At 41.0% G+C, this 15,817-nt stretch overlaps 2 protein-coding genes across 2 annotated transcripts in view; both read left to right on the top strand.

Moving 5' to 3' along the window:
• Window positions 1-244: 244 nt before the first annotated feature.
• On the top strand, window positions 245-2,710 carry LOC139333522 (zinc finger MYM-type protein 1-like). The gene is made up of 2 exons (XM_070965983.1): window positions 245-1,452; window positions 2,089-2,710. The coding sequence occupies exons 1-2, from the start codon at window positions 245-247 to the stop codon at window positions 2,708-2,710; spliced, it is 1,830 nt and encodes a 609-aa protein (XP_070822084.1).
• Window positions 2,711-6,342: 3,632 nt separating this feature from the next.
• The window catches only part of fbl (fibrillarin), a 37,342-nt gene continuing 27,867 nt past the window's right edge, over window positions 6,343-15,817 (top strand). Inside the window, exons 1-3 of the mRNA XM_070967260.1 lie at window positions 6,343-6,497; window positions 15,105-15,197; window positions 15,435-15,590. Coding sequence (XP_070823361.1) covers window positions 6,488-6,497; window positions 15,105-15,197; window positions 15,435-15,590 — 259 coding nt within the window. The 5' untranslated portion in view covers window positions 6,343-6,487. The remainder of the gene's footprint in view (window positions 6,498-15,104; window positions 15,198-15,434; window positions 15,591-15,817) is intronic.

The following is a 15,817-nucleotide window of genomic DNA, read 5'->3' as shown; positions in this document are numbered from 1 at the left end:
TATGGAAGATAAATTGGCAACAAAACAATTAGGACCCCCCAGACCAAATTTAAACATAAAACAAACGTCTACAAAAGGGGGGAAACCATATAACCGTGGATTTTCGCGCAGTTGGTATGAGCGGAAAAGCTGGCTAGCAGGCTGTGAAGCAGCTAACGCATTATTCTGCTACACCTGCACACTGTTTCACCCTGATGGCAGCACGGCAGACACCACCGCATGGACAACTACAGGAGTCACCGACATGCATCATCTGTCTGAAAAGGTGAAGAAACACGAGTCCTCTAAGACCCACATGGACAGTTGTCTGAGGTTTGCTGCGTTTGGGCGGGTGAACATCGCAACACAGCTGGATGAGAGCTACAGGCTAGCGGTTCGTCGTCACAACGATGAGGTGAGCAAGAACCAACACATCCTAGCCCGCCTCATCGACTGTGTCAAGTTCTGTGGAGTGTTTGAGTTAGCTTTGCGAGGCAAAGATGAAAGCGAGGGCTCCAACAACCCAGGCATTTTTCGTGGCTTGGTTGACTTAATGGCATCGCTGGATGAGGCCTTTGAGGAGCACCTGAAAACGGCCACAGTTTTCAAGGGCACGTCAAAGACCGTGCAGAATGAGCTCCTGGAAAGTATGCTAGCGGTCATCAGGGGACATATCATGGAGGAGGTAAAGTCCGCTAAATTTGTTGCCATCCAAGCGGATGAGACCACTGATGTGACAACACAGACGCAGCTGGTGCTTGTGTTGAGATACATCGACTCAAACCATGCGGTGCAGGAGCGTTTCTTTGAGTTTCTGCCTGTTATGGATGCAACATCCGAGTCGATTGCTAGCGTCCTTCTGGACAGACTGAACGGTCTTTTTTCGGAAGGTGACAGAGAGAAACTCATTGCACAAGCATATGATAGAGCCAGTGTGATGAGGGGAGAGCGTGCTGGTGTGCAGCAGAAGGTGCATGCGCATTATAAAAATGCCCATTATGTGCATTGCTATGCACATCAGCTGAATCTGATCATGCAGCAGGCCACTTCTCACGTCCCAGCAGTGAGAGTTTTCTTTTCGGACCTGTGCGGTATTGCAACTTTTTTTACCCGGTCACCAAAACGCACCAGCATACTTGACCAGATTGTTGAAAGAAGGCTCCCAAGAGCTTCATCAACAAGATGGAACTTCAACAGCAGGATCGTCAATACTGTGCATGAGAACCTTGATGACCTCATGCAGTGTTTTGAATCCATCAGGACATCGGGTTCATTTGACAGCACCACAGTGAGGGAGGCATCTGGCTTCCTGAGGATGCTGCAGGATGAGGACTTTCAGTTTTTTCTGCAGCTGTTTCATCACATCATGCCTCACGTTGACATGCTGTACCAGCAGCTGCAGAAGAAGGACATTGATGCAGTCTTCATCAAGCATGCCCTCCAGAGCTTCACAAGCAGTGTGCAGGTAATAAGGTAAGATAAAGTAATATTGTTCAATCCTTCTCAATACTGAACCTTGTCAGAAAGAAATACACTCACTGGCCACTTTATTAGGTACACATGTGTAACGTAATACAATCCAAAACAATAGCTCTGCTATAAATCTGCATCAATGTAATTTATACATTTTCGGTTTTTGTTGATGTCAATAAGGTGATAATTCTACTTTGTTTATTACTGAGGTCATAGTGGGTGATTGTGGAGTATTAGAGTGCATTACATTGACTGGTGTTCCTAATATTTTGTCCACCCCATTAACATACAAAATATTAGAAACACTTTTCAAGATAATGCAATTCAGTACACCAGCACCACCCACTGCAACATCAATAATAAAGATAAAGGAGAATTGTCACTTTTCTGACAATGTCAAAGCTGAAATGTATAAGCTTCGTAAAAGCAGAGGTTACAGCAGCTGTTGTATTGATTGAATTTAATTGCACAGGTGTATCTAATTAAGTGGCTGATGACTGTATGTGCATAAATACTATTAGTACTAATAGCTAGATAAATATTAGTGTTTTGAAATGAGCTTTTCCTTCTCTTTTCTAAATGCTACCAGGCACTCATATTTTCATGTGCTAACACTGTTGATCTGCTTGCCCTCAGAGACTCCTCTCAACAGCAGCAGGAAGTAGCGACAGGAACCACAAGACCAAGGAGGGCCTTGGGAGAAGAAGAGAAACAGAAGCTGTCAAGGGAGATCTGCAACACAATCCTGGATCAGGCCAAACAAAGGTTCTCCTTCAGCGACCACCTTGTGAGTGCCACACTGCTTAAGGCAGAGATGTTTGAGCAGCACTGCCATACATTTCCTGTCGAGGCTCTGAATGCCACTGTGAGGGCATATCCCATGCTGAACAAGGCAAAGCTCAGGACAGAACTGTCTCTGATCTATGAGAATCCAGAGTTCAGGAGCTGCTGTGGTGCTCTGGCACTGTACCAGGTTCTGCAGAGATACAACCTCCAAGAGACATTTTCTGAGACTGTGGCTCTGTTGAACATTCTCATTACCACTCCCATGACGACGGCTGAAGCTGAGCGTTGTTTCTCAACACTGAAGAGAATCAAGACGTTCCTGCGCAATGCAATGGGCCAGGAACGTCTGAATGCACTGGCCATGCTCTCCATGGAGAGGGAGCTAGTCAGGAACATGTCTGATTTTAATGAGAGGGTTATTGACCACTTTGCTGCTCTGAAAGAGAGACGAGCAAAATTTCAATATAAGTAATGTAGTGACACGGTCATTCTTAGTCTCTGTCTCTCTCTGTCACACACACACACACACACACACACACACACACACACACACACACACACACACACACACACACACATACACACACACACACACACACACACACACACACACACACACACACACACACACACACACACACACACACACAATCTATTAACTGATGCTGTTGGTTTTTAATAGTTATCTTTTCATTCAGGCAATATGTTCATTTTTTTTGGCCAGATATTATATTTGTATTTATAGTTCACTGTTGAATGCGTGCACTTTCATTTGCACTTAAAGATAGTTAAGCTGCACAAAATCTTTAAAATGTTGTTATCAATATGGTAATCTGTACATATACTGTATTTACTGTTTGTTTCTGCAAATAGAGTATTGTTTGTGCAATGTTGAACAATTTGAATGCACTACCCCTTTATTTGAATTTATATAAACTATTTGTAATTAAAATAACTACTTTAAAGAACTGTAAATAAATACTTTGAATGATTTTGACATATATGTAGTCCCCTTTGTAATTAATAGTAAAGCAAGCGTATCCATCCATGTTCAAAGATATTTGAAGGTAAACTGATTCACAGTTTATCTCTCTGTTGATCTTCATTTGTAGAGTCAAGATAATTTTATTGGTTGAACACTCCTGGATGTAACTTTTCCCTGTAGCTGTTACATTTGGTATTGCTATGCAAGGTGACCAGAAAATAACAAGATGTGGCAATTGTCTTACTGCCTATTAATTTTCCCATATAACGGGTCATCTTAATCATCAGAACAGTTGCCCCCCCCGAGAAATTTGTCAGGAGCCGCCACTGGTCAACAAGCAAGTCATGCTACATGATATTCACAAATAAACGCAAAGTTGATACTGAGAAGCAGTGTAACTGCCTCACGTTTGCAGTTTGTTTTTTCAGTAGCGCATTCATTAGACTTAGGTTCCTACCCCCAAGAACATGGGGCCGGAACTGTATGTCCGCAGGTGTTTCGGGGGGGGCGGACCGTATTTGTAAAGGGAGATTGTGTGAAAATACGGAGAAAAAGTTCGTTGTTAGATGTATAAAAGTGTGTAGAAATTGTTGTTGAATGTGTGGAGGTCCTCCAGAAGAAGCCTTACCCTCCATGGGTCGTTATGCAGCCAATGAGGTTCGTGTTTTTTCCGTTTGTTTTGATTATTTATTTTCTGAAATTAACCATTGCTAATGTGGCTAATTATCAATTCGTGTAAGGCGTACGTTAAAACGTTTCTGTTATAATGGAATTAATGTGTTCCTGATGTGAATAAGGAAGTATTAAATTCATGTTGTGTTTGAACTATTTGAAGCTTAGTACAAGACAAAGATAAACACAAGTAATTTATGGAGTACTGTGTGAATGGCATGGGGTTTGCAAGATAACGTTTTATTTTTGTATTATGGTTAAAATTGTCAAGGTTAAAGGGACATTTATGTTCAGTTTGTATATTTGATTTATTGTTTATTGTTTGTTTCATGTTGGGTTGCAGTTCTCAAGTTTGGGAATAAATCCTGAGCAGTAAAATTAAAGAACAGTTGTGCTGTCATCACTACGTAAGCGGAGGGAGGCACAGTCAGCCAATAGAGATGGTATCGGAATTTCAGTACTTGGGTCTGTGGTTAGACCATAAATATTTATGGAAAACACATATGAAACACTTGGAAACAAAATCTAAAAAAGTAATAAATCTGTTGCAAGCAGTGACTGGATGTGACTGGGGGACAGACAAGCAATGTTTAGTGGACATTTACAGAGCACATATGAGATCAGCAATAGAAGCAATAGACTATGGGTGTATAGTGTATGGAGCAGCAGCCAAGACAGCATTACAGAAAATAGACAGATTACAGTACAGAGCACTTTGTATATGCACTGGAGTCATAAGAACATCCCCCATAAATGCAGTACTTATAGAAGCAGGGGAGACACCCCTGTAGCTAAGGAGAGAAAAGCTGGCATGAGCTTACTGGGTAAAACTAAAAGGAAGTGGGGAAGAAAACCCTGCAACAAAAACAGTACGGAGATGCTGGGAATACTCCAGATTCTAGAGACGTGGGTTTGGATGGTTAGAAGAAGAAATGGCAAAAAAGTATGGACTGGAGGCCAAAGAATTAGCAAAGTCCTCTCCAGTTAGCAGTGTACCACCATGGCTTGTCCCTGATGCTAAGGTTAACATGAGTGTTCTGGAAAAGAAAAGAAAAGAAAAGAAAATGGCATTTGAGTGAAGTGGGAGTCAAAACGAGTGTATACCTGAAAAACACCTACTACAGATATCTCAGAATATATACAGATGGTTCTAAGGACAAGCAGGAACGTGTGGGAATTGGTGTGTACATACTGGAATTCAAAATATGCATATCAGAACGACTGTCAGACCAGTTATCTGTATATACAGCAGAAACAGTGGCAATAATTATTAGCTTACAGTGGGTGGAGGAGGTCAGACCAGACAGGGTGGTGGTGTGCACTGACTCAAAAGCAGTTATAGAAAGTATCCAATCAACAAACTCTACAAGAGAAGATTTAGTTATTGAGATTCAGCATAGTTAGTTAGTGAGTTTATTTGTAAAGGCACCATGTACAATAAAAAACATAAATGTTCCCATTTGATGAATTGTACCAGAGTTAGCTCAGAGCTAATTTACATCTGCAGTCCCTTGGCAGGTCACCATTCAGACATTTGTTAAAAAGACATCACAGAGAAATAGCAATAAGACAGTAAACAAACATCACAGAAAAATGGCAATTAGACATTGACACAAATCTGTACAGTTAAGCCACCCACTCATATATACACAAACACTATCAAGCACCCACTCAGAGATACACACACATACACAAACACGGTCATACAGTCATATTTAAAAATAGTTTGTAAAGACTTCACAGGGGTGATGTTGATGTTCATTTCTGTTGGGTCCCAGCACATGAGGGAGTAAAAGGTAATGAAATGGCTGATAAACTTGCAAAAGAGGCCCTAAAAAAGGAAATATCAGTACCAGTTCAACTTGGAAAAGGAGAAGGAAAAGCACTAATCAGACAGAAAGGAATGGAAATTATGGCAGACGATGTGGGAGAATGACCTGAAAGGAAGGGCATATCACAAAATTCAAAAATCAGTCATAACAAGATATTTCAAAGAAAGGAACAGAAGAGATGAAATTATTATAACAAGACTCAGGGTGGGACACACAGGATTGAATGACACAATGTTTACCCTGGGGAAAAGAAATAATGACAGGTGTGAAAGTTGTGGGACAAAGCAAAATGTTGAACATGTAATATTGCACTGTGCCAAGTATGTAACAGAGAGAAAGAGGCTTCAAGAAAAGGTCAGAGAAGCAGAACGAGAATGGAATCTTGAAGGAATATTGGGAACAGAAGGAGAGGGGATAAGAGATGTCAGGAGGGCACTCCTTACTTATTTGGGTAATACAAGGCTGGCAGGCAGAATATAAGTTTTTTTTTTTTTTTTCACGGTATTATTTAAGCATCCACGTTTAGGCAGAATACGTATTTGACATGATGTTGCACACTCTTGTACAGTAGGTGGCGGTATGCACCTTCCAGCTGTTTGCGATCCGCCAAAAATCGGAGAGAAGAAGAAAACGAGGAAGAGGCGGAGGAAGAAGAAGAAGGACATGTGGTAATGCTGCCACTATTCCGTGAGAGACACAACGCAAGAGAAAGAGAAGAATCCAGCTGGCAGCCTCGATTTACCGCTTCACATCAAAAACCATGAGGCCAGGTATAGTAGATAGCGTTGCACATCGCTGATGGTGTTTTTAAGTAACGCTAAATTGAATATTATACGTTGTCAACCTGTCCGTCGTGTGTTTGAAGTTAGATGCGAGTACGGCCTACACCGCCATGCTACCCAATTAAACTTCCAGTAAGCTGTTAAAGAACACGGGCAGCCAAGTATTTGAACTCTTACTCAAATGTGACACTTAACGTTACGCTAAAATGTAATTATAAGGTTAGGTTAGGTTAATATTAACTGGGAGCGGTCGTTCTGATAAATTTCCGTTCGGCACGTGTGTTCCTCACGTCGCCAGGCACACGTGTTGAGCTTCCGTTCAGCAGAACAAAACAGCCTAACTAACAATGAGTCTTTTACCCGAACAGAAAAAAGTGTTGCGTGTATCGACATCATTTACAGGCAAATCGTAGATGTTTGAAGTGTTCTCGTTGTTTTGTGCCACGAGGTTTAAGTTCGAAAATTAACTGTAGCTTCTGCTAATATTAGCCCGGGTCGCAATCTTTTGTTAGTCCCTCATCGTCATAACTCAAAGAGTTGTAAGATAGGACTTTATTGATCACACCCCGGGAAACTGAAGTCGTTAAAGCCAGCAAGTATTAATAACGCAAAAACAGTGGCACAGAAGGGTTAAGATAAAAAAGTATACAGAATATAGAATAAAGAAAAAAAATCAACCATGTACATGAACATCATGTACAGATAAAAATACTAAGTGGCTCAAAAATAGTATTGCCAATATTTTTATGAGGAAACTACAAATGTTGTATGTTGTAGGCCTATTGCACTTGAGAAATTGGGAAATAAGATGAGCACTCCAGAAATACTTAAAGGTAACACTACTTTCACATGTGACCTCAAAGATTGTTTTGTTTTGGCATATGTGGACATAGAAATCGCACTCAGATGTGGTACAAAACAAGTGGGTTGAGTTTGTCAAGAAAGGGTGCTCGCTGTTTACTTCCAATCAAGCCATGGAGTGGTTTGTTTGTGGTGTGAAAGCAAATGGACCATCAGTATTTTGTGGTCCATATCTGATTTTTAGCACGATTTCAGAAGCTAAGCTGGGCTGCTGACAACTATATCTGCTGATCATGAAACATGTTCAGGAAGCAATCTTATGATTGATCAGCATTTACGTAAATGTATTTACTTTTTGCAAATCATTTGGTTTGTCTGGTAACACCTATACATGTCATTGTGGGCATTTTGCCCAATTTAATATGTCAGAAGCTGCCTTAAACAGCTGTGCTTGTATACAGACTCTGTACTGCCAGTTCAGTACGTTTATTAGTGACCCCCACAGTAATGGTTAAGCCCTGTATCATGACTGTGTAAGACACCTCCTTTTCATACTGTCTCTACCTGTTAGCCATTATTCATAACATCTGGTCAATTTTCAGTCCAATAATAATAATGGTCACGATCTTAACTATAAAAGAATAAGTTTGCAACCTACTTAGCACAAACACCAAACCATGTTAAAAGTAATTTTGGCACCACTGCACTTTTTACAGTTTGTCAATCATTTCAGTGGTTTCCCTTCACCCACACTGATGTAAAATACATTTGTCAGTGATCATCATATGCATGTTGCCCCAGAAACAAAATTAATCAGTTAATAATAGGTAAGATGAGTAATAAAGAAAAAAATACAGATTTTTCACTTCAAAGAAAGCATTACAAGCAAATAAATTGATCTACATGTTACAGCAGTCCTTTTGAGTTTGAGTTCCAGTATATTAATATCATAACACAGCAGTGATGTGGAAAGTAGATTATGATCAGGTGATTGAGTAACATAATGATATATCTCTTATCCAAGTTTCTAATATTTTTGGCATATTATTAAAAGTAATTAATCTGTAGAATAAACAATTAATTCAGATTCAGAATTCCTTTATTGATCAGTTTGTTGAGTCTGTTGGCATCTGCCATCCTCAGCCTGCTGTCCCAGCACGCAACAGCATAGAGAATAGCACTAGCCACCACAGACTCATAGAAAATCCTGAGCATAGACCAGCAGATGTTGAGAGACCTCAGTCTCCTCAAAAAATAGAGACGACTCTGGTCCTTCCTGTAGAGCGCGTCAGTGTTCTTTGCCCAGTCCAGTTTATTGTCAATATGTACCCCCAGGTACTTGTAATCCCCCACAATGTCCACACTGACCCCCTGGGTGGAAACAGGGGTCACCAGTGCATTGGTTCTCCTCAGGTCCACTCCCAGTTCCTTAGTCTTTGCCATGTTTAGTTGCAGATGGTTCTGCTCACACCATGTGACAAAGTTGTCCATAGCAGCCCTGTACTCATCCTGATCACCCTCACCGATACATCCAACTATCGCAGAGTCATCAGAAAACTTCTGAAGATGGCAGGTCTCTGTGCAATAGTTGAAGTCCGTGGTAGAGCTGGACGAATGGCGTTAAATGCACTGGAGAAGTCAAAAAACATAACCCTCACAGTGCTCGCCATCTTGTCCAGATGGGCATAGACACGGTTGAGCAGGTAGATGATGGCGTGTATATATGATGGCGGTTTGTGAACTTCACTGCATTTGTGCATTTGAAGCGATTAACTCCTGGCACATTTCAGGGCTGAGTAAACCTGTAGTTTCACTGACACATCGAGCATCATCACCACGGGCGTCATGGTGTTCTCCTGTCTGTCACTCTGTCAGGCATGTGTCGAGCCGGCCGCGTTGTTGGCTGAAAAGTCATTATTTGCATTACAGTGTATCCTTTGTTCTAACTCAATGGATGGTCGCCAGCCAAACAGGCTCCCAGCCCTCACTGTCCCACAGACTAGCTATGGCCAGTAAAATAGGTGGAGGGCTGAGGGGAGCGCGTACCTCCAGTAATTAAAAATCAATTTGTGCCACAGATATTAATATTGTGTCGCTGGCTACTTTATAGACTTCACTAAATGTTTCCATTACACTTAATTACATTTATGGATAAGCCAACTTTCCCACCTCCCTCATGCATCAAAATGTATATTATCAGTCCGACCAGGAAATCTTGCGATCGCAAAAATTTGCGCATATTCAACCAATACTAATATGACTGTCTACTGGCCGCTTCCTGGTCTATTTTTGCCGAGAGCCGCGCGCCTGTTGCGGAAAACATAGGCGAGCCCTGGAATCTCCAGATGACGCGCTCTGCTCCTGCAGCTCTGTCTCGGTTCCAGCGCATGTAAAGTAAAATTAGGTCATCATTTTTGTTGATAATTACCAAAAGCAAACTCTATGTAAACAGATGGAGCTGTTTACATGATGGTGTGTGTGTATATATATATATATATATATATATATACACACACACACACACACACACACACACACACACACACACACACACAGATGCAGCAGCCTCGAATTTCCCCTCCCAGCCGGCTGCTAGCCAGCTACCAGTCCCCCCCCCCTCCTCTTGGGGGTGTGCCCAGAATCCACTATAAACACGCCTCTTCATTCAATTGCAGGGTGTCACCAGGAGATGGCGTGTCCCTCACAGGAACACTTCTCAGGGGCAAAGATTTTTACTCCACTACATTCATCTGCTTTAGTAGGCTTATTTGTAGTTAGGCAGTCACAGTTACTCAACTATTTTACGTTGATTATTTAAATCAACTTAGAAAAATATTTCTTGCACAAAGTCTTAAAAAAGTCTTAAATGTGTGTTTCCATCAGCCTATTTTACGTTGATTATTTAAATCAACTTAGAAAAATATTTCTTGCACAAAGTCTTAAAAAAGTCCTAAATGTGTGTTTCCATCAGCCTGTTTTAACGCATATTTTCGATTTGCAAACAGAAAATTCCTAAGTTTTTCTCTTACAATATACTGTATGAATTTTTTTGTGATTGTTGCGATCAAAAAAAACAAACTCATGTAAAAAAGTTGTATCTATTCACTTCCTATATGATAATAAGCATCCTTCACATTACAGAAACAGTCAAAGATTCAGATCTCATCTTTTAAAAAAAAAGTGTTTTAACTTGAGAATGAGAAGCATCAGCTCAAAGTTACGTAATCATGTGGCAGAGATTTGGCGCAGTTTGTAGAGCGTCCGCCCCATTTATGGAGTTCTCTGCAGCAGCTACGGGTTCGATACCCGCTTTCAGCCCTTTGCTGCATGTCCTCTTCCCTCTCCTGAACCACTTTTATGGCTGCTCCTCAGCTGTCCTATACACTAAAGGCCAAAAAGCCCAAAACATAACTTCGAAAAAAAAAAAAGTTACAAAATCATTCCTGAGTCATAAAAGTGATGTAGCTTTACAAAACAGCCTGTGACTCCAAGAATAAACAGGCTCCATCTGTTTACATAGAGTTTGCTTTTGATAATTATCAACAAAAATGATGACCTAATTTTACTTTACATGCGCTGGAACCGAGACAGAGCTGCAGGAGCAGAGCACGTCATCTGGAGATTCCAGGGCTCGCCTATGTTTTCCGCAACAGGCGCGCGGCTCTCGGCAAAAATAGACCAGGAAGCGGCCAGTAGACAGTCATATTAGTATTGGTTGAATATGCGCAAATTTTTGCGATCGCAAGATTTCCTGGTCGGACTGATAATATACATTTTGATGCATGAGGGAGGTGGGAAAGTTGGCTTATCCAAAAATCCGTAATTAAGTGTAATGGAAACATTTAGTGAAGTCTATAAAGTAGCCAGCGACACAATATTAATATCTGTGGCACAAATTGATTTTTAATTACTGGAGGTACGCGCTCCCCTCAGCCCTCCACCTATTGTACTGGCCATAGCTAGTTTGTGGGACAGTGAGGGCTGGGAGCCTGTTTGGCTGGCGACCATCCATTGAGTTAGAACAAAGGATACACTGTAATGCAAATAATGACTTTTCAGCCAACAACGCGGCCGGCTCGACACTACACATGCCTGACAGAGTGACAGACAGGAGAACATCATGACGCCCGTGGTGATGATGCTCGATGTGTCAGTGAAACTACAGGTTTACTCAGCCCTGAAATGTGCCAGGAGTTAATCGCTTCAAATGCACAAATGCAGTGAAGTTCACAAACCACCAACAGTTTATAGAATAGGATGGACTGTCTATCAGTCTACTCCGGAAATTATGAAAAATCAACAAAATATCACAGCCTAGAGAAGGATCACAAACTTTTCAGTGTCTAATGTCAATTTACTAGTCGCCTTTATATTTATTTATTTACGTGCATAACGTGCTGTCTGCCACCAGCTTTGTGTGGAAATGCTTCAAAATATGAAACAATTGGATTTATACTTAATCCAAAATTGGGGTGAAATATTGCATGCCACGGATTAGATAGATACAGAAATCATCATCTGAGAAATACTCATGATACTGATTTCACTGTTAATTGGCCGTTTTCATGTGTGTGTATTAACTGATTGGCCAATAAAAACAAGTAGATTGGCCCATCTACATCGGCCCATTGGCCCTTTATGCCCCACAACATTGTTTTTTTTCATTGGTCTGATTGGCCCATTAGGATTATTCATGATTGAATGTTGGTGTCCGGTGGGGGATGAGGCTCGCTGGCTGCGGAGGGAGAGTTGATGTTGTAGTAAGAACCTGTCTGCCTGGTCTAACATGATGAAGTCATGTTGAACATTTCCGTTTCCCAAAAAAACATTTATTTGAGGTGCAGCGGCACAATATTAATATCAAACACGCGTGCACAACGCCTTAATGTAAAATCTTCCTCACTGGCATTTTATTTATTCACTTATTTTTATGTATTTAAACCAGATAATAGAAATTGCACTGATAAATTCATCATAAAAATAACCTGTGAACATTTTTTCCGCAACAGGCGCGCGGCTCTTGGCAAAAATAGACCAGGAAACTGCAAGTAGGCAGTCATATTAGTATTGGTGTGTTAATTTTTGCGATGGCAAGATAGCGATTTCCTGGAGGGACTGATGATACACATTTTGATGCTTGAGCTTAACACTAGAACTGCTGACGTAAAAAAAATGCATTCTTGGTGTGCTTCTGAGTACTATGTTTTCCCGCGATTATAACTTTTTTTTTTAATAGTTATTGTTTATATTCATTGCATGAACAGTCTGAAAAAAGAGACAGAGACACAGAGAGGAGGACACAGACAGTCACACAGACAGAGTGATGAAAAAGATCAGTGATAATTAACTACAGAATATTAAGCCTACGATGTTGAACATCGCAGTGCACAGTGCGAGCTGTCTGCTACGCACCGCAGCCGCCTGTGAAGGCGAACAAAATCTGGAACCTTTCAGCTCAATGACATGACTTTGAAAGCACCAAGTGACTTGTTTTAACGAATTTCGTTAGATTAAAATATGTAGAACTGTAAAATATCACTTCCATGAGGCTGTTCAGTCAGACATTAACAGATCACAGGCTGAAATTGGCATTTCATCCTCCCGTCCCCCCCTCTTCAGCGCACTGTAAATGATTTCTGTCCAGTAATATACCATACACGCACATACAGGACTCTGCGTATTGCTGGTCGCCGCATCAAATAGCGACCCGCAAATCTAAAATGCGCTACAAATAGGAAACCCACCAACTGAAAAGCAGAGTGGCTCTGCGAATCAGGCAGAGTATTTAACATTTGTTTAGCAGTTCAAAATGCCAGAAAAACGCGACGCACAACTTCTGTTATTCATGATTAATTTTCTGGGCACAAATCACTCGGCATGCGGAGATGCGCTGGGAGCCTCTCCAAAGGTGGAGAGAGATGTGGAGGAAAAGGCAGGATGGGCAGATGAGCAGATCCAAGAAGTTTGTGAACGAGCACTACAATAATGTGGATGATTAAGCATAATTATATTTAAAAAAACTGCACAGGGTGCTCTACTAGACAAGCAGTTTTTCTTACAGCAGTGGAGGCTATGTGCAGATCTAATGAACGACTCAGCAAAGCTGACACGGTAACCAATTATAATGACTGCTCCTCCTGGTGGACTGATCGAGCGAGTGCAGGTAGTTTCCGCAAGTGGAGCTTAGGGGCGTTACAAGTTGGCCCCGCGCTGATGACGTCATCGCGGGGGATCTCATTACAGTCACGAACCCGCCTACTGCAGAGCAGGGACCGGTCACGGACCCGCCAGGGCCCCAGCATGAGATTAGGGGAAATTCGAGGCCGCTACATCTGTGTGTGTGTGTGTGTGTGTGTGTGTGTGTGTGTGTGTGTGTGTGTGTGTGTGTGTGTGTGTGTGTGTGTGTGTGTGTGTGTGTGTGTGTGTGTGTGTGTGTGTGTGTGTGTGTGTGTGTGTGTGTGTGTGTGTGTGTGTGTATGTATATGTTGTGATATGCACATGTATGTTAAAATAAACATCAGAATATTGTAGTACAGTATGTAAAATGAACAGTAGAAATATACACTGAGGTTATTTTAAAGTGCATTATAGCTATTCTATAGATTGATTTAAAAAAAGTTATGGCGAGGCTATGGCTCATCAGGCTATGTTATGTAGAGAGAGGACTGGGGTTCACCGTTCATTTCAACTGAGCTGGTAATATGTAATGAGGCATCAGCCAATTTGAGTTTTGATGTAATGAAGAAAACTTCAGAAGCATTAAAGTGCTGCATAAACTTCTGTCAGTCACCGGAATTTGGTTTCAATGTGAGTCATGTCAACAAGTTACCTGTCAATCTGTGTATTTTTTGTAAAAGGTCTCATTGAATAGGGCTGTCAACGAATATTCTAAATATTCTAAATCTAAATCTAAATCTAAATTTGAATATATAATGGTATTGTTAAAAAAAAAACAAGACGTTCCACTGTGAATATGAATATTTGATTGTTTCCTGGCTCTGGTGCTCTCATTCAATACTGAAAAATTGTTGTCTCCATTACTCACTTGGACACAAAAAACAAGAAAGTAAGGTCCACAATCAGATACTGTGACTGGAATTCAATGTCCAGGACATTGAAATCTTCCAGGACACATTTACCGGCCCCAACTAGAAACTCTCTGTACATGTCACTTTAATTGATGATGATTGATGTGTAGGTCTTGTAAAAGATGTTTATGTTGAAATAAATATAAGTAGTGTGTCTCTCATTGTATTGGTTTTCACTCTCTAAGTCCCATAAATAGATATTCAAATGGTTTGAATGTGTGTTTTTTTTTAACGTTTGCCTAAACAACCACTTTGTCCCCACTCACAAAGTTTTAAAATGAATGTAAAAAATACTATTGAACGCCAAGGCATGAACCTTTGCGGTATTTTCAAGCTGTATTGCAGTGTTTCCTCTAGGATTTTTTTCAGCAGCAGGGGCAGGCTCTCCAGGGAGCTGTGGCAGTGTAAACAAGTGACACTTGACTGCAGATTTTATTTTTATAACCTATTTATTGAATGGCCATTTGAAAAATTGCTTTTTAAAGGCTGAATGTGTGTGTGTGTGCGTGCTGTGTCTGTAAACCACCCCACCACCACCACACATGATGTAGTTGACCATCATGTATACTTAAAAATTGGTTTTGCAAATGTGTTTCTGGTTAACTTCCCCAATATAATGGTAGAGGAAACACTGGCTGTGTTGGTATTTCATAAACTCCTCATGCACATGTATAAATTCAGCTGAAGCCTCCATTGTCTTTTTCAGGATTCAGTCCTCGTGGTGACAGAGGAGGAAGAGGTGGAGGTAGAGGAGGATTTGGTGACCGGGGAGGACGAGGAGGATTCAGAGGAGGAAGAGGTGAGACAAGAGAAAGTTGACAAGAGTACCAGTTAGTAATTGAATGTGTCATGAGAACAGATTTTTCAAGCAATTGCAGGACATTCAATGTTTTTCATTAAATAACACGTGTATAATATTGGTGTGCATAACATGTTAAACTCACTATAACATGACACTGACAGAGCTGTGTTATACAGGAAATCCATTTGTTTATGATTTTGATCTGAGTTGCATTTAAATGTGTCTGTTTTTCAGGTGGAGGATTCAGGTCCCCTGAGGGTGGAGGATTTCGGGGCCGGGGGGGTGGTAGAGGCACCCCAAGAGGGAGAGGATGCAGAGGAGGGAGGGGTGGCAGCAGAGGAGGCTTTGGAGGAGGGAAGAAAGTCTTGGTTGAGCCACACAGACATGAAGGTTTTTGTTACTCCTGCTTGTAATTAATTATATGTATATATACATATATAGATATTGTGTGTGTATGTCATATGTGAATAATACATTATCAAAAAAGAGATGCAGCTGGGTCCTACTGAGTGCACTAAAAATAATAAGTGGCCGTTAACTCAGGCAGATGTAAAGTAATGTAAAATTCACCTTTGTTGCAAAAACTGTGAACCTTTCCTCTCTTTGTTTGAGCAGCA

This window comes from Chaetodon trifascialis, chromosome 7 (assembly GCF_039877785.1).
Source record: "Chaetodon trifascialis isolate fChaTrf1 chromosome 7, fChaTrf1.hap1, whole genome shotgun sequence".
Lineage (NCBI taxonomy): Eukaryota > Metazoa > Chordata > Actinopteri > Chaetodontiformes > Chaetodontidae > Chaetodon > Chaetodon trifascialis.
Note: the sequence above shows the minus strand (reverse complement) of the source record. Positions and strands in the feature narration are given on the sequence as shown.

Excerpts from the sequence above, each read along its gene's own strand:
- LOC139333522 (XM_070965983.1), top strand. The coding sequence starts at position 245 with ATGCATCATCTGTCTGAAAAGGTGAAGAAACACGAGTCCTCTAAGACC. Across the intron at positions 1,453-2,088 it reads AGCAGTGTGCAGGTAATAAG|AGACTCCTCTCAACAGCAGC; the intron begins GTAAGATAAAGT and ends GCTTGCCCTCAG.